Below are 26,726 nucleotides of genomic sequence, written 5' to 3'. Positions count from 1 at the left end.
TGCTTCATGTCTCCCGGGGCCACCTAGCCCTGGGGGGGGCTGCTAGTGCTCCAGCCAGGGTCATGGTCAGGAGGCAGGAAGGAGGGATGGCGAGGGAAGGCTGTGGTGGGCGTGCTGCCAGGGAGGCCGGTCCTAACAGAGTGGGGAGGAGCCTGGAGCTGAGCGAGGGCTGGAGGGGCCAAGGGGTGGGAGTGGGAGGAGATGGGAAGGCAGTGCCGGGCCGGGGACCAGAAAGAGGCTGACGGCTTGGCCAGGTTGCCGCGGAAAGTTAGAAGACACCCCAGGGCACAGGAGAGGAGGTGAGTAGGGTAGAGGGCTGTGTGGCAGCTGGACAGAAGAGGGGCAGGCAGAGGGAGCCGCGCTAAGGGCGAAACTGGTCCGGGAGCCCTTGCTTTAAGGCGACAGCATGGTATCACTTCGCTGAGGGGCCTCAGTTTCCACATCTGTGGCTTCCTGGTCCCACTACCAGGACAGGCGGAGTTCTCAGGGAAGGTCCACCCCTCAGGCAACCCCAATGATGGGCTGGAGACCGGCATCGGAAGGGCTGGGAGAGGGGTGGTGTGGAAGGCCCAGGAAGAAAAGGCAAGGGAGGGAGGGTCGCCTGAAGAAGGAAGCCACGGGTGGGACCTAGACAAGACCCCCATTTCTGGGTCAGGGGCAGGGTCCATGGCAACTGGCAGTCCCAGCACAGGGAGGGTTAAGCATCCTCCTGGGTTCCCACCCAGCTCTGGCTCCTCCCACGTGTTTGCGTTCTTCCAAAAATATTCAGCCTCCAACAGGCCTCCTTTCTACCCCCCAGTCCACCCCGCCACCAAGTCGTCCAGTGGGGCGGGGAGATGAGAGCCCGAGGCTGGGACCTGGAAGCCCGCAGACCCAGGGTGGGAAGGGGAGGTGGCTGGAGAGGCTGGGATGGGGGAAAGCAGAGAGGGGCAGTGGGGAGGATGGGCCAGAAACGGGGGGAGGGGAAGGAGTGGGCAACAGGACTGCTTCCCTGGCTGTTGGCCAAGGACCAAAGCTGACTCAGCACCCACCCAGGACAGGGCCAAACTTGGGCTGAGCTGGACCCAGCGAACAGTGGGAGGCAGGGTGGGGAGGAGTGAAGGACAGGGGAATACCAGTGGACTCTCAGCAAAGGGCCACTTCCTGTCCCTCCACCTCTGCCCAGAGCTCTGCCAGGCATGGTCCCCGAGTGCAGAGCCGGGGTCTGATGGCTCCACTGGTTGGTCTGAAGAGCTGAGGATCACACACACCCTTTGCAGGACCAGGGTGACTGAGGTGAAGCCATGTGGAGGCCGCTGATCCTGCTGGCCCTGTGGCTGGGCACAGTGGGCGTGGGCAGGGCTGAGCTCACAGCCATCCAGCACCAGGGCCTGCAGCTGGCCCTGGAGGAATTCCACAAGCACCCGCGTGTGCAGTGGGCCTTCCAGAAGACCAGTATGGACAGTGCCACAGAAACGGTTAGCAGCACTGACCCATGCAGGGGTGGGGGTAGGGCTGCACCCCCAAGCGCCAGCACATTCCCAGGAAGCACGTGCAGAAGCACTTGGCCGTAAGCACCTGCTCTCTGGAGAAAGGCCACCACCCCGGCCACCTACTCAAATGTGCTGTCCACTGTGGGGAGGAGAGGAGGGTCACTGCCAGGAATTGTTCCGCACGCTCAGCTGGCTGCTGGCATTCCTCTGTCTGTCTGTCTGTCTCTCTGTCGGTAGTCCTTTCCGGCGGGGACATTTGTGAGGCTGGAATTCAAGCTCCAGCAGACAAGCTGTGGGAAGAAGGACTGGAGAAAAGCTGAGTGCAAAGTCAAGTCCAACGGGGTGCGTGTACATGTGTGGTGAAGCACTTGCTCGGGTGCGAGTGTATGTAATTGGGGTTTGGTTGGAGATCTAGCAAGAAGCCCTGAGGTTGGAGACCCCACTGTGGAGCCCGTGATTGTGATGGTGTGGGTGGTCTGGGCCCGGACAGGCCAGGGGTGTGAGGGACGGGGGACAACTGCCGTCTGCATTCCGCTCGCAGGCTTCAGGCCACTGGTGGAAGCCCGAGGTATGGGTTGGTCTGGCCCCCAGGCCTGGTGAATTCTGTTTTCTGTGGGTCTCTGAGTGGAGATGGCCCAGCCTGGGCTGCTCCGTAATGGGGCATAACTGAACCATTCACCTTGGGGGCAAGCCATGCTTTGGGGGAGATACCTGGGCTGGGAGTGCAACCATCCCGGGTTCTAGACCTGGCTATCCGAGCACCAGCCAGCCCTGTGGCTTTGTAGGTTCTCTGAAGGCCACTGTCCCCACCATCTGTTAAGGGAGGGGCTGGATTATACCAGTGGTTTTCCAGACTTTCGTGCCAAAAGCCTTGTGCTCAAAACAAATCTTACAAGAAAATGCAAATAAATGACAGCAGAGCAGGTCTGGTGGAAGTCAGGTGGGGAAAAGCTGCTGGCGGATTCCTGCCCGCTTCCCCTCCCCCCAACACATACACGCTCAAGTTCCAAAGGTTTGAAAACTGCAGCATTGTTTGACTTGTGAAATTCCCTAGTCCGAGGGTGGGCTGCACCTGACACCAGCTGGCCTGCAGGACCCTCGCCCCTCCGCCTTCGGGCCTGTAGGGGAAGCAGCCCCCAGCCCCCACCCTCATGGAGCCACAGGCCTGCCCTCACCCCTTTCCTCTCCTGGCCCCATGGCCCCCTCTGCAGAGGAAGCGGAAATGCCTGGTCTGCATCAAGTTGGACCGGGAGTCTAAAGTCCTGGGCCGGATGGTCCACTGCCCCATAGAGGCGCAGGCTGAACGGGTAAGAGTGGGCAGAGGAGCAGGCAGAGAGGTTGGGGAGGCGGCGGGCATGACGAACAGAAGCTGGGCCTGCGACACAGGAGGGAGGAGGAGAAGGAGGCGTGAAGACGGGTGAAGAGGGGTGAAAAGAATGAGGGGGAGCAGCGGGTGAGGAAAGGCTCTGGCCTGGCCCAGCTATTCCCGAGGGGCTGTGGGGGTGGGCACAGCAGAGGCAGAGGATGAGGCCACCCTCCCCTCCCTGGGCACTGCTCCTGGGCACTGCTGCATGGGCCTGAGCCGATGCCGGTGCTGGCAGGAGCCCGTGGAGCACCAGGAGGCCAAGTGCAGCAAGGTGGAGAGCAGTGGTGAGGACCCCCAAAGCTACTACTTCCCAGGGCAATTCGCCTTCCTGAAGGCTGATGGCTGACCGGCAGGTGGCCAGGTGGGTGAGAGGACGGTGCAGCGGACACAGCCCTGGGTGGGGTTTGGGGTGCTGGGCTGCGGGAGGAGAGAGGGGAGGGACTTGGGACCAGGACCAGAACAGCGTCTCTCACACCCAAATCCTGGTTTTGCTTTTCCTCTAGAATGTCATCTGGCTTTCTGGACAGCTGTGGGAGTGAGCCAGTGAAGCAACCCTCGCTGTGCCCTGGAGGATGACCCCGTTCTCCCCACGCGAATAAAACTGCTCTCAGAGCTGTGTTCTGTCCTCCCCTTGCATCACATTCTGTCCTCCCTTCAGCTCAACTGGTAGGCGGCCAAGTGAGTGAGGAAAGGCCGGGAAACTCTTGCAGGAGGGAGCCAAGCCCCAGGGGGAGGAGGGTACTTCCTATTGGACACCCAGAAAACAGGCAGGGGGCCTCATGTGTGCTCCTCCTTTCTGCAGGAGAGACCAGAGCTTGGTTTTAGGAGCTCATGCCCACGTGAAATGACAGGCAGTGATGCAAATTAAAACAGAAATGTTTAATAGGGGTTAGCGTGGGTGACGATGGGCAATGAAGGCTCCAGGGGACCACAGCGGAGGGTCACCTGGACAGGCAGATGTGGCAGGTGGGTAAGGGCAGCCTGCATGCTCTGCGCTCTGGGAGGGCGCTGCACGTCCTCTTCCAGGACCTCTGGACAGGGGATGCCATCCCTGCCTTTGCCACCTTTGACCTTAGGAAACAAAGCATCCTTCCACTATGTCTTAGGCCCGAGCAGCAGCTGTGGACATGGCCTGGGGCCTGCCAGGCACACAGCATAGGTGGCAGGACAGGTGCCAGCTGCTTGTGAGGGCCCTTACACCTGCTAGAGGCCACTGGGGAGGTGCCTCCCTGAAGAATGTTGAAGGAAGGTGTGGAATTTTCCTTGAAGTAGGAGTGGAAGGGAGGGGGCTGCTTTTAGTAACAGGGATAAGCAAATAGCAGTTTGCTGGCCAGTGACCGGCGTGATGAAACCCTGAAGACCAGTGCAGAGACAGGAGGGAGGATGTGGGCAGCTAGGCCACACTGCGCCGACCCCACGGCCACAGGCCAGGCTGTCCCACGCCATGGAGCATATTCAAAAGACAAAGGATGAGGTGGTGCCCACAGGGCTGAGCGCCTGCTGGGCCTGCGCCAGGCTGTCCTGGGCCTGGCGGTCCAGCTCGTGGCATTCCTGTAGTGTGTCCTGGAACTGCCGGCAGGCCTCCTCCAGGATGGAGCTGCTGCGGGTGGGCCAGGCCTCCCAGTATCCTGGCTCCACCCAGGGCTGGGCCTCAGCAGTGCTGGGGCCTGGGCTGGAGCTGGGCCACAGGGAGCTGTCCAGGTCCCGACACAGCTGGTAGAACTCACTACCTCGCCCAGTCACACGCTCACCATCGATGACCTTCAGGCCGGGCAGCAGCTCGCGGACCACCGCCCAGTAGGAGGGGCTGGCACAAAGCGGGTTGCTGAGCCGGGCCAAAGGGTCCCGGAGCCTCAGGTGCTCGAGGCCCCGCAGTCCGGCCAAACACTGCAGCTGGCCGGGGGTGGCCAGCAGGTTGCCAGCTGCATTGAGACTCTGCAGGTTCTCGCAGGCGGCCAGCGGCTCCAGCCCCATCAGCCGATTGTTGGCGACATTGAGCACAGCCAGCTGGCGCAAGGAGGCCAGTGGGCCCAGCTGGGTAAGCGCATTGCCTGACAGGTCCAGCCACTCGAGGCCCAGGCATGCCCCCAGGCAGCCCAGGTCCACCAGCCCCAAGCCTCGCAGCTTCAGCAGCAGGATGGAGTCCAGGGCAAACTCGCCCGAGCGTGACTTGAGCAGCTGAGGCGTGATGCGCACCCCGTCAGCCTCTCCTGGCTTCTCACCCTGTGGCTCCATGAGCGAAGTCGGTCTAGGTGGCCTGGGCCTTGACAGTCTGTCACAGGGACACGACACAAGTACCACTGGGGGTCAGCTGGCCGTTCACCCCAAAAAAGGCACCATCAACTGGCTTGGGCCAGTGCCACAGGCCTGTTTCCAACACCCTGCTCAAGGGCCAGCAGGTCCCTAAGGAGAGACAATTAAACAGTAAGCAGCCTCTCCCGAGCACCTGGGACCCTGCAGCAGGCGACCATACAAAGTACCACCCAGCCTCTACCACCAGGACCAGAGACTCAGGTGGCCTGGCAAGACCTGAGGCCCCAAGTCCAAGATACAAGAAGACCATGGCCCCTCTGAGGGAGGTGGGCTGGGCCCAGGCCCACCTAAGGGGCCCCCAACCCAGCATGGGCCCTGACAGACAGACAGCATTCAGGCCCAATGTTCCCAAGTCTTCTCATTTTCTAAACCTGCACTGGGGGCAAAAACTTGGCAATTTCACTTTTTCTGTAACCACGCATGATGCATCCTCATTAGTTTTAAGGTGTTTCTTTGTAACTACTTAAAAATATTTCTGAATAGGCACTAGGTCACCACCATCACCTCTCTCTTGTTCCCACCCTGGGAGAGCCGTGCATATGCAAACACAAACAAGGGCACCTGGCCCTGGCTTTCTTCACTCAAACACTGCCTTGACTCCATTTTTCTAATGTTAGCGGTGAATTCCAAATGGTTTCTGGATCACATGGGCCAATGTGTAGCCTCTGGGCCTTCAGAGGCCCAGCCTTCAGTCCTAGACGAGGGAACTGAGGTGGAGGGAGGGACGGGACAGCGAAGGCCTGGGGACAAGAGGCAGCACTGCCAATGCCCCCATACCCGCTCACCCGAACTAGCTTTTTACTCTGGTGTCAACAGAACAGCATCAGTCACTGTGTACCAGGCAGCTCGGTTCCAGCTGCAAACATGACGTCATTTCCAAAGAAAGCAAGAGGGCTGGGGGTGGGGGGCACCCTGGAAGGAGGGGCATAGTGGCACCAAAGTTGGCTCCAGAAAGGTCACCAGTGGCTGTGGGACAGCGTAAGCCCAGGAGCCAGTGCAAGACTGCAGGAGGGGGGAGGCCTCCTGGGGGAGGGGCACTGCCACCCACGTAGGGGTCAAGGTTTCAGCAGAGAGGAAAACAAGAAGGGACCTCTGCTCCAAGTGGCAGCTTCCCAACTCTGCAGACTCTGTTAGGCCCAGGCCAAGCAGGGTGACGCCTGCAAAGAACTATGGGAACATTCACTCCTGTTGACAAAACGTGGGACTCCAGAGTGTTAGGGTCCCAAGTCTGCATTTACATAACCAAGGCCACTTTGTATTTCCCCCTCTCCAAGGAAACCAGGCCCAGAGCTCCTCCCACCCCGCCAGGCAGTTGGGGAGGCTGCTAACAGAGAGGACCCCCACCCCCATCTCTGAGAAGGGGTCCCTGCGTCTCTACCTAGCTCCCCTCTAGTCTGCAACACTCCAAGTACTCAAAAGGGACCGGAAGCATCTACTAAGAGAGCTGGTTCACCCTTTGCAAATGGGGTCTGCTGGGGTTTGTCACAGGGAGTGGTGCCGTCACCTGGGCATCTGGTTAGCACTGCTCTGTGCAGAGGATGGGGTGCTCGAGGGCACTAGGCACCTGCCACAACAGCGCTATCAGGACAAGGACCCTGCTGAGGACAGTAGAGCGAGAGCGGGGAGGAGAGTCTAGAACAACATGCAGACCCGGCCACGTGACTGGATGCAGGGTTTTCCTTCTCAAGCACATGGGGTGCAGAAGCGACAGGCCAGAGGTAAGAAGACATCATTTGAGGGGGTGGTGCGGCCTCGGGCTGCAGAGGCAGTTGGCCTCTGGTCTGAAGGGATGCAGGCATGACCTGCAAAGGTGCCTGGTGAGCGTGCAGCGTGGCAGGCCAGCCCTTTTGGGGGACACACCTCTTTCAGCATCGGTAGCCCTCTCTCCAAGAATTGGCACTATTTGGGGGTGAAAGTGGTCAGGGACCCCTGGTGTACAGTGGAAAAGAGAGGTCAGAGCAGAAGTCGGGAGAACACTAACACTGAGGAGGCTGAATGAGGATGTGGCTGAGCGGACAGAGAGGAGAAACTGGGACTTTCAAGGACAGAACAATCAACACTGTTCCTTCGCCGCAGGGACTCAGACGAGGCGAGGTGCTGGGTGCAACAGTGTCAGGCGGACGAGGCCACAGCCAGCCCACGAGGGTCAGGGCACGACGCCCTGAGGAGCTGGGCTGTGACTGTTTAGAAGGATACGGTGGATGCGAAGCAGGGGAAAGACGGAGGGGAGCAGGCAGACAAGGGACAGAGGCGAGAACTGTGCGTGCGCACCCCGCCTTAAAGCTGGGAGGCAGGCTTTTTGCAGAAAACAGTGGAGCAGAAAGATCACGATAAGGCTGGAAATCAGACCTTCTAAGCCCCAAAGTCCCGCTGGCAGGAGACATGCGACCCAGTACAGGGCTCTGCAGCGGTCCAGCCCGGAGTCCCGCACCCTCACCTGTGGTTACATAAACCACAGTGGAGGCGAGACTTTGTGACAATGACCTCTGCGCTGCTCATGGTCCCCACCTACCTCAAACCTGCACACCTCAACCAAGCAGGTCTGGGCAGGACTGAGGACAGCCGGTGTCCACCCACCTGTAACGTACAGGCAGACAGCAGGCTTTGCACGATGGAACAACGGCCCACTTACATCTGCCGTATCAACATTCCTCTCTAAACAACGGGAGTCGTCCGGGTCCTGTTACAGAAACGAGCCAACAGGAGCTCTTGGCCCAACATGTGCGTCTGCGCAAAGGACTCGGTTACGCGGATGAGACTATGACTAACACACAGTCGACACTCGGGAGGTCCATCTTCCCTGTTCAGTCAGCCTTCGCCGTCAGTTTACTTATGTAGGAAATGGGCTGAAAAATGATGCCCCCAAGTCAGCCAGGGCAGAGCCAAGTCCAGGGCAGAAATGGTTTGACCCGGAGCAGCCTCAGGTGGACAGTCACCTGGCTGCTTGGGTGAACTGGGGACCCTTCCTCTGCCCCGTTTCCTCCCGACCCCAATCTAGAGCAGAGTTCTTCAATCCTGGCACCACTGCCATTTGGGGCCGGGTTCGTCTTTGTTGTGGGGCTCTCTGGTGCACTGCAGGGTGGTTAGCAGCATCCCTTCCTCCATCCACAGCTGTGACAAGCAAAATGTCACCAGACATTGCCAAATGGCCCCTGGGGACAAAAATGCCCCCACTTGAGAACTACTGCTGCCCCTGAGCCTGGGACTGTTAAGCTTCTGTCTCCTCTTCCTTTCATTCCTCCCAGCTCCCTCACATCCCCACCCCTACTGCCCCTCCATGCCAGCCTCCCCCTCTCCCCCAACACTGAGCCAGTTCAGTGGTGCCACACAGTACAGACCGGCCTCTTCTGAGAAGAGCCTAGGGCAGTGTTAGGGCGTACCACATTCCTGCCCCCCACCCGAATCAGAATTCGGGAGGAGGTACAGGACCCCACGGCTCTCAAGTGATTCTCACTGAAGTCTGAGCCACGCGTACATTTCAGGAAGGGAGGCAGGCAGAGATCCAGGGCCACGCCCTGACCTTACTACCTATGGGCACCTGATTCCGAGGTAGGGATATAAGGTGTGCAGCCACGGTCCCGGGCCCTCCCCCAGACAAGCCTCACCTGCCACCACAGGGGAGCCCGTGAACACATCCCCTCCCAACAGCTGGGGGAGAGAAGTGGCCTAAGCAATTTGGAGGCCAGACTTTAATTCAAATCATGCTACTCCATTAAACATGGTCTTTACAAAGCTTTATTTAAAAAGGTACGCTTATTCTACTGTTAAAATGAAAATACAGCATATTAACTAGTCCAGAGGGTATGATCTCAAGGTATAGAAAGGAAGCGTCAACGTGCTAGGAGGCTGCGTGAAAGGACGATGATGAGTTTGTTTCTGTTTCCTTACATTCTAACTTCCAAATGTCCTACAGTGAACCAGTCCTAGTGACACATCACTGACAACGCCTCCAGGCGGCAGGGAGACAGGCCTCCCGACTCCCCCCAAGGCCAGGGCCAAACCGCAAGCTAGGCCTTGAGCTTCACTCTAACCCTAACCGTGCCTCGCCTCTCAGAGCCACCTTTCCTAGCAACCCAGCACCTCACGAGAGCCGGACCTGTGGGTGACACAGGCCTGCCCGAGTCCTCCTCCCCTCTCCCAGCGGCCCTGGGTCCCCTGTGCTCGGGTCCTACAGAACTCTGGGCGGTCCACTATTGGTCTGTCTGAGTCACAGCCCTTCTCACTTCCCGGTAGGGGATTTGCTCTTTGAAAGTGGCCAGGAACAACGGGAGGTGTGGGTGCTGCGGTGGCATGCATACTCAGCCACCCAGAGTCGGGGTGAGTGTGGAAGCTCTTTCCGAGGCCGCTATCACTGCAGAAAGGAAGAAACCCCCAGGTTTCCAGCGGTCTGGAGGCAACTACAGGTGAGAACATTTTGAAGACTGAGTGTCTCAGCTCTCAATTCACTCTCCCTCATCAGCTGGGCGGTCCCATCAATCAGTGCTCTGACCACTTCCACCGGAAGTACAGGCTCTAAGACTGATGTGTACGTGCGTGTGTGCGCGCATGCGTGTGCCTATACCTCACTCTTAAAACAGCTCCTCTAGCTTAGGGTTTCTTCCTTTCAACAACGAAAGCAATTTCAGAAAGCTTTCACAGCTCACCCAGGTTCCAGGTGGCTGAGTACATACTCCACTGAGTATATATGGCAGCACACACACCTCCCCTTGTCCCTGTCCCAGGAGAAAGCACACCTCTTAAGGTCATGTATCCCTTGACACACATGGACAAGCTGTATGTAGGTCCTTTAACACCCGCCGATATTTCAAAAGAGCATCACCGCTTATAAAACCGTCCAGTACAACTCAGACCCTTATGAACAAAGTAAACCTTTTCTACGCACACTGTGCTAGAAACAAATCAAGCAATGGGTAGGTGGAAAATGAGCTCTCCATGAAAAAAAAAAAAAGGCAACCTGTCAAGAATTGAGAAACTGTCCCCATTCTTCCCAAGCAGATTTAAAATTCTGCCTGTCCCTGTCTGACGTGCTGGGCACAGCAGCACTCTGCTCTCCTTGCATCTACGGCAGAGTTCCTCCAGGCAGGTTTTGAGGGCATCCGACCGTGGGGCCAGACTCCCTGGTCTGCTCCCCCTTGGCCAGGTCTCCACTGGGGAAGATAAGGGGTGGGGGCGTGTAGTGGGGGAAATTCTCCAGGTTAGTCTTCAAGAAGAGGAGATGCTCAACCGTCTCCACCGGGAGAGGGGAGCTGTGCTCCGCAATGGTGGGGCTGTCCAGGGAGGCAAAGACACTTCCAGAGAAGGCGCTGGTAGCCGGGCAGGACAGATAGATGGTAGCCAGTCTTGCCAGGGCTGGCCAGACTTCCCGCTTCTTCTCCCAGTAAGCCAGGGGGTCCTCCTGGGCGCTGACGGTCTCATTCTCACGCAGGTACCTCTTGACGATGACGCTGGCCAGGTGGTTCTCGGTGGAAAGTGAGGCTCCACTCCTCTGGGACGCCAGCAGCCCTACACTTTCAAGCTGCTCCAGCAAGCTCTTCTCCCTCTGGCCTAGCAGCGAGGGCCCAGAGCTGCCACTTCTCTGCACAGGCTCCTTCTGGCCCTTCCCCTCGGTGCCAGGGCCCTTGGCTCTTCTGCCACTGGAGGTGGCATCCACACACACAGCCTTGGGGTTCTGCAGGGAGGGTGAGGGGGGCAAGGAGTATTCAGACACCATAATCTCCTTCACCTTGTACACGAGAACTTGCTTCCAGTGGTCAATGTCTGCCCCCACCGGCAGAATGGCCTCGATCCGCCCCTTGAAGCGGGGGTCCAGTAGAGTGGCCAGCACGAACTCCTCGCGGTGGAAGAGCTCGTTGAGCTGGCAGTCTGTGGAGAGCTGCAGGGCCAAGCCCTCCGCCAGCCGGACAGCTGCACCCATCTCCCCATCGCTCTGCTCCTCAAAGTGCCTGTGAACCTGCTCCAGGAAGATATGCAGGTAGCGCAGCTGGGGCAACACCTGGCTTAAGGAAGCCTGCGCCGTGCTCGCCTCCCGGACCACCGCCTGGAAGGGCTGCAGGAGCTTGACCAGACTGTCCGTCAGGCTCCAGAACATGGCTGACAGGGCCATCCCAGCCTTCCCCAGCTGGTGTTTCTCCTCATACTCTTGCAATGGCTGCTGCTGGTCCACCAGCCACTCCATCAGGCGGTAGGCTGAGACCCAGTGGTCTGAGAGCTCCCAAAAGGGCTGGTGGGCCGGAAGGCCAAACTGCAGCTGCAGCTGCCTGAGTCGGCACCGGGCCTCTGCTGAGCCCTGGAAATGGCCACAGATGGTCCTGGCTGTGCCCAGGATGATCTGGACACTATGATGGTGACACAGAAAGTTTTTTACCAGGGAGTTGAGGCAGTGGGCAAAGCAAGGGACATGCGTGTAGCCCTCCAGCCTCACTGCCTGCTCCAGACTGGGGCAGCCGCCCGATACCAGGAAGCCGGGTCGCAGGGAGCCCTGACCCAGCCACAGGCCAACCTGCTGCCGCAGCTCCTGCTGCCTGTCCTCTGAAGTGCTTTCCAGGGGCAGGCCTCGGACCCAGAGCACCGCGCACTTCCTCAGGCTCCCCGACACTACCTGCCGGCTACCTGGCTGTATCACTCCCCAGTGGGCAGCGACGGCCACGTAGTCCTCCAGCACCACATCCTGGGCTGCCATGGACATGGTGAGGTGGATGCAGCCACCCTTGGCCCCCTCCATCTCCTGACGCACCTGCTCCCCCATCGCCTCGTGAAGCAGAGGCAAGGCTTTATCAGAGAAGAAGGCTGGAGTCGGCAGGGGGTAGCAAGGGTCGAGCTGGGCCATAAACCGTCTGAAGGGTGGGGACGAAAGAAAGGACAGTGGCAAAGTCAGGCTGCAGAATAACTCCACGACGCTCTGGTTCCAGGCCTGGGAGCGGGACTGGTTGGGAGCGTATTTGCCACTTTGACTCTCCCCGACTGCCATGGGGGTAGCAGCAGGCTCGTCTTTGATGGGAGTAGGCAGGGGTGGTGGAGCCAGTAACAGCTGCTTATGCCTCCCCGGGGCCGGCCGCCCATCACTATCTTCTGAGGGAGAGGCATCTGGGCAGCATATTGGTGCCAGGAGCCGCTCATGGACAAGGCTGGTGGCACCTGCGAGCAGGCCCTTCTGCTTTTCCTCCTCTCCCCCTCCTCCCTTGCCCCCTAGGCTGGCTGAAGTTGGCCTTCTTTCCCACTCCAGCCCATGCTTACTCTCCAAGTGACGGACCAGGCGTGAGGTTTCGGACTTCCCCTTAACTTTGCCTTGTCTGATGCTGGCGTGACACAGAGTGCAGGTGACATGGCAGCTGTTCTTGCAGTCGATGGTAAAGAACCTTCTGACATCTAACGTGGGTTTCTGACCTGTGGGGTCACGAGGCCGCGGGGAATGCTCAGGAGAAGCCCAGCCCCGAGTCTCTGCTGTGATAGTTCTGATCATCTTCTTCAGGCAGGGTGGCTTCTGGAGGCTCAGCAGGGGTGACTTCTCCCCTACACCGGGGAGCAAATGCCTCTTCTTCCACTTCTTGAGGCGTCGCACCTCTCTGTGCAAAAGCGCTATGAGGATGTCTGCTTGCCTCGCCTCCTTATTCTCACTAGGCTGGCCCGCCTCTGGCCTGTCCAGGCTGGTTGCCTGGGCCAGCTCCGGGGAAGACGGAGCGGGGCCAGAAATGAGCACCGGGTCCCTCGACTTCCTTCCTGCCGGCTGCCCCACCCCTCTCCGTCCACGTGCCTTCTGCTTGGACACCTTCTTCTCAGGCTGCACAAGGGGCTCCTGCCCAAGCACAGGTTTGAAGCCACAGAACCCATAGTCTCTCTTCAGCTTATTCTGCCCCAGGCTGGCCTGGCACTTTGCATGGGGGGCAGGCAGGTGAAGATCAGGCCTCCCTGGGGAGTGGGCTCTTTTCTCGCTGCAGACTTGGAGGCCCAGGGCACCTTCTTCCTGCTCTTCCAGTAACACGTGGCCAGGTGAAGGGATGAAGGAGCCACTGCGGGGAGAAAGGGGTCTCCTCCTTTTTATGAACAGACCCTTCGCACTCCCCTTTTGGGAGCCAGGTCTGATCTTCCTGTGGCCACTGCCAGCCCTCCCTTCTATGTCTACAAACTCAAGTTTGACCTGAGTCTCTGTCAGGCCCCCCCCGACATCCCACTCAAGTCCACAAGAGGTGTTGGTAGCTCTGGTGTTGAACTCGGAGCCAGGAGAAGCCATTGTGGCAGCTGGACTCCTGGGTCTGGTCATGGGGGGCATCAGGTCCTGTGCATACATGCCTCCTGGGGAATTTTCTGATTTTTTCCTACTTCCTCCATGCTTGGGAACGTGGGGAAATGAGAAGATGGGCCCAGGCTGCAAAGCAAGATGAAAAGAATGGTTCTCAGCTGCCCTACTCAACTCTGGGGAACACTGAGGGAGAAGGTGAGGCCCAGGGGGCAGAGAGGACAGCAGAGGACAAAAGGTGTAGAGACAATAGGAAATCAGACCCGACCTCCTGAGCAAAGACCGCTGTGCACGCCTCAGCCTTTAGCCGCAACCCCCACAGCCCTGTGCACAGCAGTTGGGTCCATCTTCTTTGCCAAACTAACTGATGTTCCTTTTTCCGCTCAGTGTTTAGTGAGACCCTAGTGCGCTCCTGGCAGCTCTCCTGAGGGTGCATACAGTGTAAAGCAGGCAGAGCCCCCGGGTGCACGCGGCCTCCAGGCTGGTGGGAGGGACAGACACGCATAAAAGAGTTGCTCACGACATGTAGAAATGGAGCCACAGTGCAGGTACGAAGGAGCAGGCGCGAGGCTGGGAGAGCCCAGGGCGGGGCTGGCCTGGCCAAGAAGTCAGGCCACTTTCTCTGGGCGAGATGCAAGCACGAGGCGAGGCGCAGGTCAGGAGGAAGCTGAGCCTGAACACCTGGAGATCCCTGGCACCCGCGGGGCACCAGACATAGGTATTTGGGGAGTGATGCAGCCTGCGGCTTCCTGGGCCAGAGGCCTGGCTTAGATTCTTTGATGTTCCTTCTCTAGAAATCAGTCTCCAGCAGAGAACAGGATGCGGCCTCCTAGTGTCACCTCTCATTATCCTTTCTCTGTCACAGAGACGCTCTTGAAGGGCCGGTTGTACTGCCTCAACTCCCACTCCCCTCGAAAGCCACTCCTCCTTGGCTGTGGCCCCCACCGCTCCCAGTCACTGCTCTCGCCAAGGCCCCCAGCGGCCCCTTGGTACCACCTCCAGTGGACTTGTGGGTAACACCAAAGCACCGGCCCGCGGCCTTCGTTCGGAACGCTGTTTCCCCGTGGCCCTGCGACACGTTTTCCTGGTGTTCCTCTCACCTGTGCCGCCTTTTCGGTCTCTGTTCTGGTCCCTCTTCCCTGACTGCTCCTTAATGACGTTTCCCAGGGTTCCTTCCTAGGACCCCTCCTCTCATTCTATATTTTCTCCCAGGACGACTTCACCTCCTCCCTGACGCACTTACGCACCTGCGACTGCTCTCTGGCTCACCTGCTCTTCCTGTAGCCAACTCAACCTTGGTCAACAGGGCACATCAGATGCTCAGATCCCAAACTGAAGCATAACCCTTAACTCCTCTCCCCTTGTTCATTTTCCTGGAGATCAGGTCAAATTCAAGGCTCTCAAAAGAAAAGAGTCACGAAGTCAGGAGAGAAATACGTGGAGAGAAGAGAAAACGAAAGGGCAGGAAAAGCCTGGCCAGCGAGGGCGTGCTTCCTTGGGAAAGAGAAGGTTCAGGGGAAGGTGGCTTAATGGTCCCACCACAAACTTCAGGAAGGAAGTGATCTTCGTCTCTTCAGACTAAAGCAAGATGTAAGTTAAACAATATTCAGAACCAGTACATTCTGACACTGAGTGATGGTCAACACTAAGAAGGGCCACCAGGGATGGCAGGCCTGCCTTTGCAGGTGACACGCCCACTGAGGCGGCTTATGCTGAGACTCTGCCTAGGGAGGAGTGTGGGCGACACGATACCGATGGGCTCCTTCCATCTGGAAGAGCCTCAGAGGACTGAGAGACAATCACCTCACACCTGCCACTCAAGAACTCAGCTACCACCAAAGCAAATGTCTGGAGCCCCATGGGAGGTGACGCTGTGCGGGGGCTGGATAAAGGTACAAATGAAATGCAAGACACTGCCCTGGTCCCAGAAGGCGCGCCCTCGGATGTCAGAACCGGAGGGGACTTACCTCAGCTCTTATTTTATGACTGAAGAAACAGAAACCCAGAGTGCTAACGTGATGGTCAGCGGCAGAACGGAAGACCAGAGCGGGCACCGGGCCTCCAGAAGCAATGTGCAGGCTTCACCACTACCAAGAACACAGAACCGGGTACCGAAACTAGGCCTGTGTGCGACCTGCCCTCGCTGATGATGGTAGAGAAAAGGGGGGGAAAAAAACCCAATCCTATGTGTTAGGGCTGCAGCCTGGGTCACACCAATTCTGTTCTGTTCCCCAATTAGCCTTGTCCCCTCACTACATCTGTATTCTGCACACCCTCTTGATCTACTCGATCATGTACAAAAACTCATCAGATCTCTACCAGGAGTCAGGATTGTGCCCTAAAGATACGAATATAGGAGAGTAACTGCCCAGCTGGCATTTGGGGCTCAGGATGAGAAGGCAACCAGGGAAATGAGCTCATGGTGCTACGACAAGAAGTGGTGCAAGGTGCTGTGCAGGCCGGGCCGCGGGCGGGCTGAGAGGTGAACTGAGTCTACAACAATGGAATTTAGGTTCTGTCTTGTAGGGGGTCGCTTACCTTAAGCTACTGCTGCAGGGTCCGTAATTCCCGGCAGACTCCCTGGGTACATTCCGGATCTTCTGCGCTCTCTGGCACCGACCGGAATGCCACCCTTCTTTTGCACCGAAGCACGTCAGGATGACAGTGAGGCTGACACTGTGGAGAAGCAACGGTGACTCTCAATGAACACAAAATTTAAAGAGAAAATCACCCACAAACTCCGGTACTTTGATTAGTAAGAAATTACTTGTGACACTTCTCACAAGAGTCCATGTACATGAAGGGTGGTGGATGCGAGCCGCTGCCCAGTCCCTTCTGGCCTCGCCCGGCGTGTTCTAGGAGCGGGGCACGGAGAAGGCGAGGCTAGCCTGCCTTGGAAAGGGACGCTCTAATGGGCGAAGCCGGTCCGGGCAAGCTGCCTCCGCACCCCGAGCCTCGGCGTACACTGCTGTGAAACGGAGCCACCATGCTCCATCCCCGACTTACCTAAGGCCAGGGGTCCGGGAGGGGGCCGGCCGCCCCGCTAAGACCGGGCCGTGAAGCTGGATGCAGCTTCCACGCCAGCCAACGGCGCCTGCGCGGTTTGTAGCAACGAGCCTCCGTCCGCGCCGCCGCAGGAGCCACCGGAAGGCGCCAAAGGGAGCCTGCGGGTAGGCTTCAGTTTTCGGGTCGCGCAAGGGGCTATTTGCCGGAGCGCGAGCCCGAGGACGCCTCCGCGCCCACCGCAGCCGCGCGGGTGGCACAAGTCCCCGAACCGGCGGCCCGCACCGAGTGCGCATGCGCGGGCTTCTGCGGCCGGAAGTGACGGAGTTACACGCCTCCGAGCTGCAAGTTGCGAGCTGCTGTCGTTGTTACCCCTTACTCTTTCGTACTAGTTTACTAGTACTAGTGAGTGGTGTGTCCTTGAGGAATGCGCTGACACGCACTCCGGGCCGACGGCCTAGTCTTCCTCCTCCACTAACCGATCCCCAAAGTCCCTTCCACCCGGTGCTCCCTGAGCCGCGGGATTCTGACCCCCCAATGCGACCCGAGCCTGGTGCGCAAGTGCAGGCAGGAGTGCACACAGTAAGAGTAATGATCTGCACGTCTTCCTGGCTTGGAGCTAACAAGGAATTAGTATATAAACGTGTAACATCATTTTCTTATATCTAACATACTGGACATCTTTTCTGTATCTACTGGCTATTTGCACATCCATTTTTGAAGTGCCTGTTCAACACGCTAGTGTCCCTCTCAATACTCCGCTTTTTCAGAAATTTCCCGGTTATTTCTCACATGTTTATTTTTCCTTGAGAAATTTATAATCAGCATATCTATTTTACCCATTCCCTCTCCCCCTACCTTCCCCAAAGCATTCCTGTTTTATTTATTTTGGGGGGTGGGGGGGGGTTAGCTGAGCCATCCTGCCACCTGTTGGCAGCTCAGTGGCAACTCAGCTCAGGCTGGGAATCAAACCGCTGTTGCTCAGAGTTTGCACTCTTGAGCAAGCTCTTAACTAATTGAGCCACTCAGCCTGCCCTCACATTCCTGTTTTTTATAGAAAGGACACTACATGCATAGATTATGTCAAGGACACTTGACGTGAAACAGAAATACAGATACATAAACAAGCTCCAGATATTTTTCGTGACGCTTATTGCCCAGGTCCTATCGCACATATCACAGCACTCAGGGTGCTTGCCACTTCCTTTTCCACAAGATGGCTCAGTGTGGTGTCTGCGATGGGAACAAGAAAAGGCAAAGGAAGCTGGGATCCTCGCAGAACAAATGCAGCATGGAACTAATGAGTTACTATGTAAAAATAATGCAATTAATAGATGGCATGTATTGATGAGCCGGGCACTCTAATCCACTCTCTCAGCTCATATTCACAACCTCTACAAGGCAGGCACTATGATTACACCAACTTGGCAATAAAACTGAAGCTCAGAAAGATTTAAGTAACTTTCACTCAACCGCTAACCGGTGGAGCTGGAATCTGAACGCAGGCAGCCCAGTTCTCAATTCTGCGCTCTCAACCTCAAAGCTGAGCTGAGAGGCTCAGGCAAGGCGAATGGTTTGGGGGAGGCTGGGCAGAAAGAAAGAAGGGACAAATATGTTTGCTGAACCAATTGCTGCAGGCCAAGGGCATGGCTGTTGCACCTGGTCTTACAACCGACCGAGGTTGCAGCCTGCTGTGTGAGACACAGGATGGGCAGGTGAAGAAAACCATCACCCTAATGTCTCCCAGGTCTTTGTCAGGGTGCAAAACACTGACCTTTTCGGTAAGGAGAAAAGCTTTGCTGCCATCATGGCCCTTGATCCCGAGATTAGGGAGCTGAGGCGGGGGTTCTGTGGGTTTCTAAGAATATCCATCCCAACCATACTCACCGCCCCTTTTCAGGGAAGATGGCTGCAGGTTGATCTCAAGGTTCTACTGAGTTCAGTGCTCCCTCCCTCACCTGGCCTCCAGTGAGCCGCCGGTTTATTGCTGGTCCACATGGTGCTGGGATTAGAGTCTGCTCAGACACCCAATAATCCCCTAAAGCTTAAGTGCTTCCATCTCCCCAGGGCGTGGTCTCCAGGTCAAAGGCTCCAGTCCTGCTGGGAAAGGCTCACAGGGCACCCTGGCACCTAGGATACCAGCTTCCATTAGGGTTTCCCAGCCTCATTTTGCAGGGGCTCTGGGTTGATAAACTGATCACATTTTATCAATCACTTGAGGACAAAATTCTAGAGTCGTGGTTTCCAACGTGTGTGTGTGGGGGGACTTGCCCCACCACCACCACCACCACCACCACCACCACTACGGGAACATTTTTTAGTGTCTAGAGACATGAATGGTCTCCACGCGATTTCACCTCTGCTTCTCACATTCCCATTGCTATCAATGATCCTACTTCTGCTCAAAACACCCAGACTGCACCAAGGAACTTGCTTTAGAGGCTTCATCAGGGGTGGGTGGCTCCGTGGCCTGTAGTATCTGTAATCTGTATGCGCCTCCCCGTCCCCATTGAGAACCTGGGCTGGTGGGTGTCCATATTCTACACTGGAATGTGCCAACTCTCTCAGGATGTTCAGGCGGGAAAGGTCACAGAAAGTTGTTGGGGAGCCTGGCATTAGAGCCTGGAGTGGGCAAGGCACTTTGCCCTTCATTTTCCCCAAGCAGCGCCTGGCACCCGATAACCACTCAGTAAGTATCAGCGTGGTTGTTGTTGTTACATATCCTTGATGGACATTTATTTCATCCAGGCTATGGAGTCATCTGGAGAATTGTCGCTGCTCCCCACTAACAGCCACGCTCTAAGGCCAAGACATCAGTGTGACACTCCTGTTGACAAGTCCCTAAACTGGGCTCTCTGGAGGTTTCCATCCCGCGTGCGTGTGCTGCCCTCTGCTGGCCACTCGGTGTGTGTGCAGCTTAGCTTACCTCAGCCTTTTTCTCCATTGGGCGGCTCCCTTGCCTCCTTGACAACATCTCCTATCCTCCATGTTAGTCTTCACCTGCCCATCCCATGAGCACAGGCATTCATCCCAGGGCTCTCTTCTGGCTTTTCTTACTCTGCACCCCAACTCCTGGCCTCAGGGGTCCTCCAGTATTTTACGCTGGACTCCCGCCTCTTCCTCCTGACCACTCACTCAACTGGACGTCTACACGTGGATGACTTGACATACCCAACTCATTAGGAGATAAAGGAAACCCGTCAGCATGTCCCCTCTGGAACCTGCTCCTCTGTGGCCTATCACTGAGCCATTCCAGCAGCCAGGGACGGGGCACCTCCTACTGGTCACCGCAGGGTCCACCGCTCAGAGCAGGCCCCATTGATCCCGGCCTTCCCTCCCCCTCCTATCACCACACTCATGGCCAGGACGCTGGTCACCTTTGCTCCCAAGTAGACCTTCAGTCTGCCCACTCACCTTGTCCTCACCGCCTCTCACCTGCGGCCCTATCACCACGCTCCTGTCCATGATGCACCGTTAGAGATCATCCTAGAACTCACATTGGCCTATGTCCTCCCCGCGCCCGGCATTAAACTCTTTTGCAGCTTCACATTGCCCTTTGGGTGGATCCAAGCTGCATTCAGGGCCCTGGTGGTCTTGTCCCTCCTCTATGTACCTCCCTGTCCCCAAACTTCTTGTGGCTCCTCTCTGGTCTTGGAGCGCCAAGTCCTTCTGCTCACTGTCCCCCTGCCACGTGCAGGAAGTGGCTCCTCGCCCAGGCCAGGCGCAGAGCAGGCATATTTAGAAATGAGGCAGGCCATGCTCTGGGAATGTTGGGGACCTGCTTTATTGCACAGCCCAGGAGACGTTCACTCTGTGATTGGGGGCAGATGAGTGGTGGGCAAAGCTCCACTTGGACAAGTCCTCCGTCGTCTTCTTCCTCCACCCGGCAGCCTCGTTCTGGGCAAAATCCGGGACAGCTGGACTTTCCTTCAGGTCTCAGGAAAATGTACTGTGTCCACATCCCAGAGCTGCGGCTCCAAGCAGCTGCCAGTCCTTTTCCTGTTCCCCAACCCCCCCACTGAGGAAATGGGAAGCAGGTGGGCAGGGGTGGTAGTCTGCAAACTTCACCTTTGCCAGGACTCTGCCACCAAACAGTAATTTCCCACCACTCATGACTCACTAGACATGGATTCGGTTTTCTGTACAACCCACACGCAACACCCCCCACCCCGGGAGGGCCACGGAGGTCAGTACAATAAGGGAGTTTGAAAGGGGGATGGGTGGGATGTCAAAGGAGGCCCCAACCTGAGCTCTGAGCAACAGGCCAAAGCCCAAGACCAAGAAATCCCAGCGAGGTGTCATCACATTGTTCCAAAGACACCGCTGTTCCAAAAACAACACCCACTACGTGGGAGGAACAGCAATCAAATAAATAGTTAATAAATACATGAGCTTGGCTTCTCCCCCCCAGGAGGTAATGTGGCAGAGCTAACCCCAATTAGCTCTGGAACTGAGGGCAAGCGTCTGAGGTCTCAGCCTCAACTCTTGGGAGAAGAGCATGGACTGGGGGTCCCGCGATCCCTCTGGTCTGACGTCAGCAAGGTCGGCCTCCCAGCCCTCGTCAGCCAGGGCGCTTCTCCAGCCCTCACCCTCCCAGCCCGCTCCGAGCAGACAGGTCTGGTCCCGGCCTCAGGGGCTCGTAGAGCCGCCCAAACCTCACCTACACCTATCCCTCTTCATCCTCCCAGCTCCAGGTGACCTAGGTGCTGCTGTGCGGGGCTCTGAAATCTGCCCGCCTGTGGCTGAATGAGGCGGAGTCCAGGCCTGTGGCAGGAGCAGCTTGAGTTTCTGAGCCTCTGGGACTGAGCGGAGTTTAGGGGGGTGGGAGGTTGGACAGGTAGGGGAGGAAGGAGGGAACAGGATATTCTGAGAAGGTACAGCTTTCTGAGGAGGCCGATTTTAGTAACTTGATAGCTATAAAGGATACTAAATGTAGAAGTTTCAATCTTGACCCAAATTACTATTTGTATATGTGTATGTGTGAATAGTTTTCCATTACTTCAACATTTCAGACATTTTACATCTAAATGTGCCAGAAAATTAGAGAATTCCAAGAAAGGCCTTTGACACGCCCCGGTGGAGCCCCCACCTCACAGGTGAGGAGGCCCTGGAGGAAGAGACGCTCCTAGAACCACACAGCAGGACCAGGCCAGAGCTGACATGACGCCCCATCTGCGGCTTCCTTTGGCCTGGTCCCCCCAGGCTCGGAGTATCCTGGGCGGGGTGCCCTTCTCCACAGGACACCTGGCCTTCCAGGATCGGCTTGGGAGGGGAGAGTGGGAGTGTGAGGGTGGGCTCTCTCCCACGCCAGCCTGACTCCGAGCTCGGGGCCTGGGTTGCTTGGGGATGGGGGTACCTCCGGGAATCAGGCAGGCCCAGGGGGAGGGAACACAGAGGGACCAGGACACAGCTGTGGGGATGAGGAAAAAGAGATCATCAGGAACGGTTGATCCAAGGTCATCCAGAGAGCTGGGGTACCTGAAAAGCACATCACATGAAAGGGTCACCTCCTCACTGTGGAAACCCACTCCCTGGAGAGCCTCCGCGTCCCTGCCTCTGGCCTGGTCACTTGGATTATCTCAACCGTCCCTCTGTCCAGTTAGCATCTCCTCACTCCTGGGCCCCAGGCCTCCCCTCACTCAGGGCAGAGTGTGTATCCCCAGCCACCCCCTCTGGCCCGACATGCCTCTGGGGAAGCACCTTGACACCCTGGTCTTCCCTCCTTCCCTGGTACCCAGCACAACGCCAGGCAGGCAGGGAGCACGTGTTCAGCAGGTTTTTGTTGTTGTTGTTTTTGGCTGAATAAATGACCATCCGAATCCCAGGTGAACCCTTATAGCGGCCCTGCCTGTTCTCTTCCTCCACACCAGGCCCCTCCCACCCCCACCCACAGGGCCCGAGCCCCCAGTACCTGGGCTGAGGCGGCAGCGTTCACTCCCACAGGAAGCGCACGTACCAGATGGTCTCGTTCTTCAGCTGTGGCCCGAACAGCGGGTTCAGCTGAGCCAGGATGGCGATGAGCCAGCTACCGGGGACAGCACAGTGAGGTGAGCTTGGACACGGCAGCAATCTACCAGGCACCCCTCATGCAAGGCCTGTGGTCGCCTGACCAACCCAGCAGACGCAGCGTCTGGGTTCCGGAGTGAGGGGCCATCCGCGGAACAAGCCACGTTCCAGCCAGCGCCTGGGCTTGGGTTTTGGTTTAGGTTTGGTCTGATTTGATGTTCTGTAGATTTATAAGATCCCTGAGTTGGGGCTGGACCCTGGGGCACATTGGAAGTGACTCCCAGCTGTGCACTAACACACCCCTAATATGGGCATCCCCAGTCAGCACCTAGGAGCAGCACAGGGCTGGTCTGATGGCGGGGGGCCACATCAGAATCACCCCCTTTTAGGAGCAACATGAAGGAACTACCACAATATGAAGAGGTGATGACAAGAGAGCCCCACTCCTAGGCCTGCTGGAGACAGGCCAGAGCCTGTCCTTCAGGGGGTGGTCAGGCCCACCATCATGACTTTGTCTGCCCCCAGAAGCAGGCCCCCAAATACCCTAACGGTGCACAGCTCTGCACGCCTCAAATGATGGTACCAATGGCGCTGTCTGGTTTTTCAGGAAGGATCCAGCCCTTTCACCGCTGAACCCCTCCACAGCAGCCAGTCCTGTGCCGGACGCCCAGGAAGCTGTCAGAAATCGTTGCCTGCTTATCATCAGCGTTACCCCGAGTTTATGTTGTGTAGATATAATTTCTAGGCATGGTGTTTTCTTAAGTTGCCCCACCTTTCTGCCTGTGTGCATCTGACTGGCAGTCCAGTTTCTCCTTCCCACATGTGGGTTTGGTGTTTGTAACTACCCACGTCCTGCCTGTGCTCCATCTCCCCCATGTTCCCAGCCACCATCCTCCATGTCCTGCTCTCTGAGCCACCAAACCACAGCCACTCGGGGGCCCTCCCCAGGACAGATGAGGACATCTGTCAAGCCCTGGAGGACCAAGAAAGAGCATAGAGAAAGGACCTTAGAGGCATTCTGTCCAGGGAGAGTTCTGAAAAACTGTCCCCATATTGTATTTAAGCTAATATCTAAGAGTCATCATTATTTTTAACAAGCTTTATTTTTTTTAATAGGAGGTAGGAATACTAAACATTATATAAAGTAAAATAGCAGTGAATTGACTAATAGGAATAAATAGCTCATGATCTAATTAGATAAAACAGGTTTTAACTATAGTACATGTACCAAATCTGAAATCAATCATGCTAATTTTTTTAAATGTGGGTTTTATTCTATGTTTTTGAAATTTTTGAGTCCTGAGAAATCTTTGTTACTTTTAAAAGCCTCTATTACCTTTTAAAGAATCAACATTTCATCACGTTACCTGTCCTATTTTGATTGTCTGAATTCAAATCACCCCACGCTATGCCAACTTGACCATTTTAACCCATAAAAATAGCATATGAGACCCAGGAAGATGGGAAGCCACACAGGCTTGACACAGCTTGAGCGATCATGAGAGAGGCCTCTCTCAAAACCAGAACAGAACATGGGGATGGATGGAGGGGTGGGACGTCTTTTTTGTAAAGGGGGAGGGGCTATCGTGAAGGGCAGCTTTAGAAAGAGACCACCTGGATGTTGAGGACCAGGAAATTGAGTCTCCCACACATTGCCCAGGTTCTTGAGAATGCTCTTCTACGTCCCCAGGGTCCCTCTTCCAAGTTTGTCTGCCCCCAGATGCCTGTCAGATGGTTCTAAACTGGCTGCATCACAATCTCCCAGAGACACACATTAAAAATGCAAATTGCCAAGGGCAGATCTTAAGCACCGAGATTTAGGAGTTGAGGGTGAAGCCCTGAAAGCTGTTTCAGTCCCTCCAGAGGATTCTATGCCCAGTCAAGCATGAAAAGCACTGAGCTGGCCCAACTCTCTCATTTCCCACTGAGGAAACTGCGGCCTGTGGACGGTACAAAGCTTGTCCAGGTGACACATTCAGAACCAGAACCCAGAGTTCATGACTTCCAACCCATTGCTCTCTCTGACATTCCAAACTGCCTTCTCGCCTGCGTTTTACCGACTCAGCCTTTCAAGAACTGAAGTTGTCACTAGGAGGAGGACAACGGGGAGAGCAGGGCGAGGGAGGAAGGGAGGACAGAGGCATTCACTGATTTTGAGCTGGGGTGAGCGGTACTTACAAGAGGTAACAGCAGACAGCGGTGGCTACCAGCATGGTGATGATCACTCTGCAATGGAAGAGGATGTCAGGACAATGGATGGAGCCAGTGTCCTCCGAAGGCCTGGCCAGAGCCAGAGAAAGAGCTCCTGGTGTCGGCCCCTTTCCCATTGGCCTCCCCGATGCCACCTGAACACAGGAGGCTGAGTTCTCCTCAGATGGAAGATAAAAATGCTAAGTGTCACCTCATGGGGAGGCCGACCTTGATCACATCCAAGTCACTTTACAAACCCTTCCCTTCATCTCCCTTCTCCCTTACCCACTATTTCTCCATCTTAATGCAGCCGTGTTGAGAAAAAGACTGCACAGAGTTGCATTTGCAGCAAGCCACCATTGAGTAGTCTCTGGAATTCAAAATTCTTTGGGCAGAGAGAAGGAAAACAGAAGGCCAGAAGGCAGGGCAAGAAGCAAAGAGACGGTGAGCCATCTCTGAGACAGAGTGAGCGGTTGAAGAGAGCACCTGTGTCCACTCAAAAAAAAAAAAAACTGGAGACAGAAGCTTAAAATGCAGCAGGAGAGACATCAGTTAGACAGAAGAACTCACCAAGGTAGGCAGGAGAGGTGAGACACTAAAATGGTTTCCCAAGTGAAGCTGTGGGACCTCAGCTCTGCAGATGTTGACGAACAGGGGCAACGCCAGTATGTCCAAGCGGCCCCCAGCCAAAGCTAAACTGCATCTAATTAATCCAGGCCCTGTGACCTGCGGCCTAAAGCACTTGAAGTCAGTGCCAGAGAATCCATTCTTGATCTACTCTTTCAACATTACCAAGCACCACGGGCCAGTCCTGTGCTGGGCAGTGTCCAGTAAGCCAATCTCCCACCTCCAGGAACTTGGAATCAAGGGGCGAGAGCACTTTTACAACTGAGGATAATATGAATTAGAAACTGGTGAATGGGGCAACAGGCACAGAAATCTGTTCGGGGACCATCACAAATCAATGATACTGGCTAAAAATTATTCAATACATAGTATGTGTCACGCACCGTTAAGAGTTTTACATGCGTTACTTGGGGGAAAGCCTCACAGCAGCCTTAAAAGGCAGGTGTCACCATCACCCCCATTTTACCTATGAAGAAAGTGAGGCCTGATGGGGTGACGTTCGCTCAAGGTCACAGCTGGTGCAGCCGGGACACACTGCACCAGGGGCTAGCCACAGCCTTTCCTGGCCAGAGGGAGGACCCGCAACCCTCTCCCGCGACAGTTGGCCCTCTGCCCTTTCCCCCGCGCCCGCCTGCTTGTTCCTGGCTGACGCAGACCAGCGCAGAGCCGGGGGAAGGCGTGCGGCGCTGGGTGCGCCTCGGGTCAGTGCTCGTGCACCTCGGGCCGCCACCATCCGGGCAGGGGTCCACAGGGAGGCCGGGCCCGCGCGCGCCCCTTACCCGCGGTTGGGTCCTTTCGGCACGAACCAAGGCCCGGCGATGCCGATGAGGCCCCAGAACGTGGTGAAGATAATGATCGGGAGGGCGAAGGAGTGCGCCGTCATAGCGAGGAATGCGCAGGCCGGGGTGCGGACGGAGCGGCAGATGCTCCTGGGCGCAAAGGTCCCAGCCAGGCAGTGAGCACCGAGCATGCGCAGCAGGACAGGGCCGCCCAGGGACGCGCGCTCCGCCGGGCCGAGCCGCGCAGACGCGCATCGCAGAGGGAGAGGGGCGGGGGGCGAGCTTACGCAGGAGTCGGATCTATTGTGGTTAGCTTTGATCAGCTTCTCCGGTTTCCTAATTCTGGCTACAGGAATTACAAGACCGGGCCATGTGTCGAAATAAACTCTGCTTTATTCAGATAGCAAAACGTTGAGAATCAATTGTGGCTGTTATAAACCCCATTTGCACATCTTTGAAACCAGAGGCGGAGGACATCCAGGCGCCCTCCCCCTGCCTCCCATCCCTCCACCCCCAGTGTCCCTGACTGACGGAGACCTGGATGAGGGAACTGGCCAATCTTCACACTGTCCTGCTAAATACTTAGCATCCCAGGAAGCCAACCTGGGCGTGAGACAGAAGCAAAAGGTCTGGGGTAGATTATGCTCTCTAACGAGTCCAGCTAGGGGGTTGGGGGTGAGGTTCCTCCCTCCCAGCTGGTCTCTATGGCTATTAACAACGTGTCAGTTATAATGCTG

The 26,726-nt window shown here is 56.6% G+C and overlaps 4 protein-coding genes across 8 annotated transcripts; 1 reads left to right on the top strand and 3 right to left on the bottom strand.

Moving 5' to 3' along the window:
- The first annotated feature begins 191 nt into the window (after positions 1–191).
- Positions 192–3,466, top strand: RARRES2 (retinoic acid receptor responder 2). Of its 2 annotated transcripts, none has more exons than XM_019655391.1 (6): positions 192–299; positions 1,260–1,457; positions 1,710–1,814; positions 2,684–2,779; positions 3,074–3,199; positions 3,342–3,466. In XM_019655391.1, exons 2-5 carry the CDS (start codon positions 1,284–1,286, stop codon positions 3,182–3,184), a joined length of 486 nt encoding a protein of 161 aa, XP_019510936.1. In that variant the 5' UTR covers positions 192–299; positions 1,260–1,283; the 3' UTR covers positions 3,185–3,199; positions 3,342–3,466. The 2 variants fall into 2 exon arrangements, with proteins under 2 accessions (XP_019510936.1, XP_019510937.1); XM_019655392.1 differs by lacking the exon at positions 192–299 and adding an exon at positions 778–878.
- Positions 3,467–3,696: 230 nt separating this feature from the next.
- Positions 3,697–16,010, bottom strand: LRRC61 (leucine rich repeat containing 61). 2 transcript variants are annotated; one of them, XM_019655389.1, is made up of 2 exons: positions 15,923–16,010; positions 3,697–5,241 (listed from the first exon to the last, which is right to left on the bottom strand). In XM_019655389.1, exon 2 carries the CDS (start codon positions 5,071–5,073, stop codon positions 4,294–4,296), a length of 780 nt encoding a protein of 259 aa, XP_019510934.1. In that variant the 5' UTR covers positions 5,074–5,241; positions 15,923–16,010; the 3' UTR covers positions 3,697–4,293. The 2 variants fall into 2 exon arrangements, with proteins under 2 accessions (XP_019510934.1, XP_019510933.1); XM_019655388.1 differs by lacking the exon at positions 15,923–16,010 and adding an exon at positions 15,352–15,434.
- On the bottom strand, positions 8,871–16,014 carry ZBED10 (Putative protein ZBED10P). Of its 2 annotated transcripts, none has more exons than XM_019655386.1 (2): positions 15,923–16,014; positions 8,871–13,513 (listed from the first exon to the last, which is right to left on the bottom strand). In XM_019655386.1, the coding sequence occupies exon 2, from the start codon at positions 13,433–13,435 to the stop codon at positions 10,211–10,213; it is 3,225 nt and encodes a 1,074-aa protein (XP_019510931.1). In that variant the 5' UTR covers positions 13,436–13,513; positions 15,923–16,014; the 3' UTR covers positions 8,871–10,210. The 2 variants fall into 2 exon arrangements, with proteins under 2 accessions (XP_019510931.1, XP_019510930.1); XM_019655385.1 differs by lacking the exon at positions 15,923–16,014 and adding an exon at positions 15,352–15,435.
- A 4,135-nt stretch (positions 16,015–20,149) lies between these two features.
- Positions 20,150–26,201, bottom strand: ATP6V0E2 (ATPase H+ transporting V0 subunit e2). Of its 2 annotated transcripts, none has more exons than XM_019655426.1 (4): positions 25,990–26,201; positions 24,572–24,619; positions 22,299–22,412; positions 20,150–21,797 (listed from the first exon to the last, which is right to left on the bottom strand). In XM_019655426.1, exons 1-3 carry the CDS (start codon positions 26,178–26,180, stop codon positions 22,319–22,321), a joined length of 333 nt encoding a protein of 110 aa, XP_019510971.1. In that variant the 5' UTR covers positions 26,181–26,201; the 3' UTR covers positions 20,150–21,797; positions 22,299–22,318. The 2 variants fall into 2 exon arrangements, with proteins under 2 accessions (XP_019510971.1, XP_019510970.1); XM_019655425.1 differs by having other exon boundaries at positions 20,150–21,865; positions 25,990–26,199.
- Positions 26,202–26,726: the final 525 nt, after the last annotated feature.

Source organism: Hipposideros armiger, unplaced genomic scaffold (assembly GCF_001890085.2).
Source record: "Hipposideros armiger isolate ML-2016 unplaced genomic scaffold, ASM189008v1 scaffold_239, whole genome shotgun sequence".
Classification (NCBI taxonomy): Eukaryota; Metazoa; Chordata; class Mammalia; order Chiroptera; family Hipposideridae; genus Hipposideros; species Hipposideros armiger.
This window is presented reverse-complemented; position numbering and strand designations above follow the sequence as displayed.

Bases quoted from the DNA above. Each gene is read 5' to 3' on its own strand.
- ZBED10 (XM_019655386.1), bottom strand. From the start codon at position 13,435: ATGTATGCACAGGACCTGATGCCCCCCATGACCAGACCCAGGAGTCCA.
- ATP6V0E2 (XM_019655426.1), bottom strand. From the start codon at position 26,180: ATGCTCGGTGCTCACTGCCTGGCTGGGACCTTTGCGCCCAGGAGCATC. The intron at 24,620-25,989 runs GTAAGGGGCGCG...CTTCCATTGCAG, and splicing joins CCGAAAGGACCCAACCGCGG to AGTGATCATCACCATGCTGG. The intron at 22,413-24,571 runs GTAAGTACCGCT...TGTCCCCGGTAG, and splicing joins GCTGTCTGCTGTTACCTCTT to CTGGCTCATCGCCATCCTGG.
- RARRES2 (XM_019655391.1), top strand. From the start codon at position 1,284: ATGTGGAGGCCGCTGATCCTGCTGGCCCTGTGGCTGGGCACAGTGGGC. The intron at 1,815-2,683 runs GTGCGTGTACAT...CCCCCTCTGCAG, and splicing joins GCAAAGTCAAGTCCAACGGG to AGGAAGCGGAAATGCCTGGT. The intron at 2,780-3,073 runs GTAAGAGTGGGC...CGGTGCTGGCAG, and splicing joins TAGAGGCGCAGGCTGAACGG to GAGCCCGTGGAGCACCAGGA.
- LRRC61 (XM_019655389.1), bottom strand. From the start codon at position 5,073: ATGGAGCCACAGGGTGAGAAGCCAGGAGAGGCTGACGGGGTGCGCATC.